General features: G+C 35.7%; 1 protein-coding gene across 1 annotated transcript; it reads left to right on the forward strand.

Moving 5' to 3' along the window:
* Positions 1-516: 516 nt before the first annotated feature.
* LOC125870884 (receptor-like protein Cf-9) lies at positions 517-3,405 on the forward strand. Its single transcript, XM_049551437.1, has 2 exons — positions 517-3,136; positions 3,227-3,405. The coding sequence occupies exon 1, from the start codon at positions 552-554 to the stop codon at positions 3,120-3,122; it is 2,571 nt and encodes an 856-aa protein (XP_049407394.1). The 5' UTR covers positions 517-551; the 3' UTR covers positions 3,123-3,136; positions 3,227-3,405.
* The last annotated feature ends 4,369 nt before the right edge of the window (positions 3,406-7,774 follow it).

Raw genomic sequence — 7,774 nt, forward strand, 5'->3', positions numbered from 1 at the left:
AAAAAATTAAATAAGAATAAGAGACTCAAACAATGATAAGCAAATAGATCTATAAGGGAGATATTAAAAACTCAAATTACACATTAAATCAAAGAAGTAAAAAAAATCATGTGTGAGAAAGATCAAATATACTCTGAATTTTGCTAGAAGGATCATATATATCTACATAATTCTTTTTTTTAAAAAAAATAAAATAATAATTTAACATTAATGTTTTCACTACCATTCGATAAAAAGGTAGGGGCAGATGTGAGTCACTTTTGTAACAGGGTATATCAACTCTAAATCGCAAAGTTGTGGGGTATATTAGACTTTTTTTCCCAAAGAAAAAGTAACCTTTGTGCATATGACCAAACCAAATTGGAAAATGTTTTGGTCAAGGTTTATGCACCAACAAATACTCTTATAGACTTTTCTTTTTCATTGGCACATCACCATAGAAAATTGCCTTTTGCTATGTGCTATATAAACCTCATCAGAATAATTGAATAGAGACACAAAGCAAGAATTGAATAACTTAGTAATTTTGATATATATTTTAAGGCGCGAAAATGGGCATTGAAAAACTTGCATTGTTTCTGCTATACGCGTTTCTGTGTCAACTTGTTTTCTCCTCATCTTTACCTCATTTGTGCCCCAATGATCAAGCCCTTGCTCTTCTTCAATTCAAAAACACGTTTACTATAAATCTTGATGCTTCTTATATTGATTATTATCCTAAAAGTGCTAAATGGAATAGGAGCACAGATTGTTGTTCATGGGGTGGAGTTAAGTGTAACGAGACGACAGGACAAGTGATTGAGCTTGATCTCAGTAGCAGCCAACTTCAAGGGAAGTTTCATTCCAACTGTAGTCTCTTTCAACTCTCCAATCTCAAAAGGCTTGATTTGTCTAATAATAATTTTTCAGGGTCGCTCATTTCACCTAAATTTGGTGAGCTTTCTAGTTTGACTCATCTTGATTTGTCGTATTCAAGTTTTACAGGTCTAATACCAGCAGAAATCTCTCGTCTTTCTAAATTACACGTTCTTCATATCGCGAGTGATACAGATGAGCTTAGATTCGAACCTCACAATTTTGAACTGCTCCTCAAGAACTTAACCCAATTAAGAGAGCTCCGCCTTAGCTCTGTGAACATCTCTTCCACCATTCCTCTGAATTTCTCTTCTTATTTAACAAATCTACGACTTTCAGACATGCAGATATACGGGATATTGCCTGAAAGTGTTTTCCACCTTTCCAACTTGGAATCTCTTGATTTATCATCCAATCCCCAGCTCACTGTTAGGTTTCCCACAACCAAATGGAATAGCAGTGCATCACTCATGGAGTTAGTTCTCTATAGTGTGAATGCTACTGGTAGGATACCTGAATCATTTGGTCATCTAACTTCACTGCGTATATTAGATTTGTTTTCTTGTAATCTCTCAGGCTCTATTCCTAAACCTCTATGGAATCTCACCAACATAGAGCTTTTGAACCTTGGTCATAACCATCTTGAAGGACCAATTTCTGATTTCTTTAGATTTGGGAAGCTCAGGGAGTTATCACTTGGAAATAACAACTTTGATGACCAACTTGAGTTTTTATCCTTTAACAGAAGCTTGACGCAACTTCAATTCTTAGATTTTTCATCCAATTCCTTAACTGGTTCAATTCCTTCCAATGTAAGTGGTATGCAAAACGTACAATCACTCAGATTGTCATCAAACCACTTGAATGGGACTATACCTTCCTGGATATTCTCCCTCCCTTCACTTGAATGGTTAGAGTTGAGTGATAACCATTTCAGTGGAAACATTCAGGAGTTCAAGTCTAAAACATTGGATCGAGTTTCTCTAGAACAAAATCAGTTGCAAGGTCCTATTCCAAAGTCACTCCTAAACCAGCGTGATCTATATTCTCTTGTCCTTTCGCACAATAATCTCAGTGGACAGATCGCTTCAACCATCTGCAATCTGAATACACTACAAGTGCTAGATTTGGGCAGCAATAATTTGGAGGGAACAATCCCACTATGTTTGGGTGAGATGAGTGGACTTTGGGTTTTGGATTTAAGCAACAATAGTCTTAGCGGGACAATAAATACTACTTTTAGTATAGGAAACAAATTTATAGTCATTAAATTTGATGGGAATAAGCTAGAGGGGAAAGTCCCGCAATCATTGATCAATTGCACATATTTGGAAGTTCTTGATTTAGGTAACAATGAGTTGAATGACACATTTCCTAAATGGTTGAGAGCCCTACCGAATCTGAAGATTCTAAGACTGAGATCAAATAAGTTCTTTGGCCCTATAAAAGATTCATCGACTTACAAGTTTCCTCAAATTCGAATCATAGATCTCTCATCCAATGGATTTAGTGGAGATTTACCAGTGAGCCTTTTTGAGTATTTTGAAGCCATGAAAATAATTAGTGAGAGCAGTGGAACCCGAGAGTATGTAGCAGATATGTCTTCAATTTATTACACAAATTCCTTTATAGTGACGACAAAGGGGCTGGATCTTGAGCTTCCTCAAGTTTTGACTACAGAAATAATTATCGATCTCTCAAGGAATAGATTTGAAGGTCATATCCCAAGCATTATTGGAGATCTCATTGGGCTTCGCACATTGAACTTATCGCATAATCACTTGGAAGGTATTATACCAGCATCACTGCACCAGTTATCTGTAATTGAATCATTGGATCTCTCATCCAACAAAATCAGTGGAGAAATTCCACAACAACTTGCATCCCTCACATTTCTTGCAGTCTTAAATCTATCTCACAATCATCTTGTTGGATGCATCCCCAAAGGAAAACAATTTGATACGTTTGAGAATAGCTCATACCAAGGGAATGATGGGTTACGTGGATTTCCACTCTCAAAGGATTGTGGTGGTGATGATGGGATAGCACAAACGACAACTCCAGTTGAGCTAGATCAAGAAGGAGGAGATTCACCAATGATCAGTTGGCAGGCGGTTCTCATGGGTTATGGTTGTGGTCTAATTATTGGACTGTCGGTAATATACATAATGCTGTCAACTCAATATCCAGCATGGTTTTTGAGGATGGATGTAGAATTGGAACACAGAATTATTACGAGAATGAAAAGGCACAAGAAAAAATATTAGTGTGTAACCTCCGGGTATTCTACTTGATCTTATTCCTTTAGAAGATTACATTTTCTACATCCTTAAAGCTTTTAACTTTAATTCTTCATTTTTGGAAATTGCAGGATTCAAGTCCACTGAATTGCTGGGATTCAAGTCTACTGAATTGCTGGGATTCAAGTCTACTTCATAGTTTGTGATGTTTCATGAAGTGTTTGTTACCCTTTGAATAAAGACATGAGTTTTCTTCCGTTATGACTCAACATAATTTGATTTCACTTATCTGTAGTATGTAGAAACAAATTCAGCATATTCAATTGTGAGTAAAAAACATAGACTTTCATAGAATGCAATGAGATCAAAAGGGAAACACCAGTAGAGCAAATATTTTGAAATAACAGTAGAAAGCACATTAAAAATCCTAAAACAGTTCCAAATTCTCGTGTACTTTTAAATGGAAAAAGTATTCAATGATATTGATCAATATATAATAACTTGAATAACGACGACTACAATAGAGTTGGTGTAGCAGTTGAAAAGTTGGAGAAACAACCTTGGATACTAAGGTTTAAATCCTAGCAGAGATATCACATTTAGGAAGAAATCCAGAAGAATCACTTAATTTGATGAGTCATGATTTCAGCACGATGCAGGCTCATCGACATTTTACAAATAAAAGCTGATGCAGTTATCACCTTGTGTATTCCAGGATCTAACATTGCTTTTTCCCACCTCTCTGCGCCAACATAACGCCCAGAATGATTCTGTTGCGACTCAAGCAATAGTTGTGCTACTTCATTTCCCAACTCAATAGCTCCACCAAGTCTACAAGCACCCAAGACAGTAGCATCAGCTTAAAAAAATAAAGGCATCTTCTTTATGAAGTCGTAAGCTTCCTGTAGTGGATCAACCACACAACCATAATGTTTCATTGTAGTAGATCAAGTCTGAATTCATGTGACATTGCTTCAAACAATTAGAACCCGAATTCGACAAGCTTGGCACACGCACAAGCTGGAAGAAATCATAGCATTCCATGTTCAAACCTGCTCCATCGCATCAAATACCTGTGTTACAGCAAATGGTTAAAAATACATGCAAAGCCTCGTACTATAAGGATAATATTTAGGACACTAATAGCAGAGCTCGAATCAAATTGATGATGATTTCTTCTTCTTTACAGATAATAATAAGCTTCTTGCTTATGCAACATGTTGAAGTACTAGTTTCTAATTTTCCAATATAATATTTTCTTTACATTTGAATTGAGCTCCTTTTGAAACAGAATACGCAAGGCATAACTTATTCCTACAAAACCTAAGTTATCTAAACTTTTGCTTTGCGAATTAGATACTACACAACTTATGCCGGACAAAGGAAAATGTTCTCTTACGAAACTAGGTCATAGTTAAGGGTACTTTGACCCACAAACTTCCATTAAATGATAAGCAGGGGTAAAAATTAAAGTCCATCGATTGAGGGATAATAATTAAAGACCACCCCAAAATAGGGGCGGTCACCAGAACTGCAGATCTAAACCAATTTACAAGATTTTGTTAAAATAAACCGACATCAATTGCACAAAATTCTTAATGAAGAAACTTTTAAAATAGTGTGATATCGTTGTCTTTAGGCAAAATGTGCACAATTTTCTTCCAAATGTCTCCAATCACTAAGAGTATCACTTCACTTTATACACATCTTCTTTTTCTTATTAACTTCTAATGCGAGACATTGTTCATCTACCCAACCAACATAACATGAGGTATTCCGTTACGGTTATCATATGCAGCTCATACCTGCAGATTTATCACCAAAACAACACTCCGCTTCATCACTTCCTCCAGTTCCAAAATTGTGGAAATATGAATATGGAAAAGTAATTAACAGAATTTACTATCTTGTTCACTTTCAGTATTCCCTGGATACAAATTAATTCCCAAAGTTGACAAATAAGCTCAACATAATTTCATGTGTATCAGAACAAATACATGTGTTATTACAAGTATTGGGACTTTCATTTGAATCTTTCTTGAATTGACTTGAGAATGTGATTTGACTACAGTGCAATGCCTTGAGAAAGATTAAATAGTCTTTACATGTTGTGTGACACATTGAATGTGAATGTGTAATTTTAAATAGTCTAAAATTGTCTGAAAATGACTAGGTGACCTTCCTGGAATTGATTACTCCAAAGCAACACTTAAATGTGCCTAGTAAATTTATTTTTATCTGGCTATTGTCAAATTCCAAATACTACTTCACATACGTATCAGTTTATAATCAATTATGCATGGTTAAACATATTAGCACATATTGTAGAGTTTTTGCTATTTTTAATAACTTGGCATATTTTTAACTCAAAGGAGATTCGGACTCAACTTCAACTTCTTCTGTACAATTTCAAGAAGAGTAAAACACATTGACATCTGAATTTACTTCGAAAATTTAAAAATGGCTTTCATACTTCGAGCAACTTGATCATGGGAACTAAATTAAGACATGGCATACACCTTCTTTTGCTTAAAAAAGTCGACACTACTTAAATAAAAGGACACTAATTATCAACTTGGGATAGAAAGTAAGACCTTAAAATCACAAGAAGTGCAAATCCAAACCAATTAATAAGACAATTTGTGAAAATAGACAGACATCAATAGCACAAAATTCTTAACATGGTGTGACTTAGTCGGCTTTGGGAAAAACTTGCACAGTTTCCTCCTAAATGCCTCATATAAAATTTAAACTAACAAAGAGGACTTTCACATCTTATTGCAAATATATAGACATTTGAAAGATAAATAAAATTCTCTCATTCGAAATTGTGCGTGAGACTTTCATCTTACGTGGCCATGAGCGTTAACCAGTAGGAGCGCGGATTCTTCACCGACATCTCTGGGCAAGGAAGGGATACTGATATGCTCTGTGTTTCCAAATTGAAACTATAGAGATAACGGCCCTCAGTGAAGTAGATGGATTCTTTTTTAATATGAGTGCCTCTTGTACAACATGTTGTTCCACCATAAGAATTATCTAAGAAAATTGCCGTTTCACCAATACTTTTCACCTCCTCCCACACTGCTTTTACAAAATCAAACCGAAATACAGTAATTTTGTATACATCAACATGGGTCCTTCCATATAACAATATGTGAACATATAACAGTTCAACCTCTTTCTCGTCGTCATGAGATGATGATTGAAAGAGGTAACTCTACAGTATGGCATGTCTAAGAGTTCTGTGAAGTGATCATATGGAGGTTGGTTAGTCATTGGTGTAGCTGATATTGTTCCTGATGAATCATCTACATCCAAACGGGGTAGAATTTGTGGTGTTTGCCATGCTAATACATAAAAATCTCCCTTGAATTTTGTCCGTCCCAAAAAAAGGTCAACTCCAATAATTGATTTCAGATCTTGTTTATGAAATTCTTGATCATAACCTGGCTTGCACAAGTAAACTGCAGGCGGAGGCGTATTCTCATCATCATCATCCGGATTGTCATTGTTTGCAACAGCATCATCATCGGGATTGTCATTGTCTATGTCATCATCATTAGAATCCGTGTTATCATCATCAGAATCTGTGTCATCATTGGTGTCTTCATCATCGGCATACTCATCATCGGGATTGTCATCGTTTGCACCATCATCGGATCCTCATTGTCTATGTCATCATCATTGGGATCTGTGTCATCATCATCGGGATCTGTGTCATCATTGGAATTCTTATTGTGTGTGTTATCATCGGTATTCTCATCGTCGTCGTCATCATCATCAGGAGTAGTCTCATGAATAAGCAAGAGAACGCGACATTGAGGATCATTGGGTGGTGCAGACAAGAGACACAAAAGTTTGTCGTTATTAGGGAGTGGTGGGAGCTGAATTTTGTCGTTTGAAATAGGATTCCAAAGGTAACAATCAGTAGACTCAAAGTCTTCTAACACGAGCCACTCTTGAGCAGAAGCACGTATTATTGCGTTACAAAACTCATGTATACTTCTTTTATAAGATCAATCTTCTGATATGCTGAAAAAAGTTTGTGGTTTTTTTCGACGGACATATAACAAGCCAAGGATATGGTTGTGAAGAAAGGGGTGGTCCATCGTTCTTCTTCTCTTCCACCTTCATCTCCTCCAACATGTGTAGTTAAAAGAATAAGTTCGAATTAAATATAAAAATAATAATGAGTTCAAATACGATAAAGAATAGGAATTAAAGTAGCTCTAGGACAAGCAAATTTGTTTTCCTTTCCTTTCCTTTCTAATAAATAATTGAGATTTTCCATAAATAAATAAAATAATTGGAATTTCCGATTCAATTAAGTAAGGTAAAAAGACAGTTAATACACGTTACTTATTCTTGTTCTATTTAAATTGGGTAATAACAAGTCCTTTTTTCCAATTCAATTAGTAATTTAATCTCTCAAGTTCAAAGCAAAATTTTGAATAATAATGGAGGTGGCAGATTATGATAAATTGTGGTCAGGTATTCCATTAGACATACTCGGATTAATATCATTACGTCTTGTTGCTGCTGATTACTTTGTTTTTCGTGCCGTTTGTAAACATTGGCGCTATGCACCCCTAACGTCTCCTCCGTGTCCACAATCATATACACCATCGCCTTGTTTGATGACGCTGCAAAAAGAAACAGGCATGGTAGAATTCTTT

This window comes from Solanum stenotomum, chromosome 1, assembly GCF_019186545.1.
Source record: "Solanum stenotomum isolate F172 chromosome 1, ASM1918654v1, whole genome shotgun sequence".
Lineage (NCBI taxonomy): Eukaryota > Viridiplantae > Streptophyta > Magnoliopsida > Solanales > Solanaceae > Solanum > Solanum stenotomum.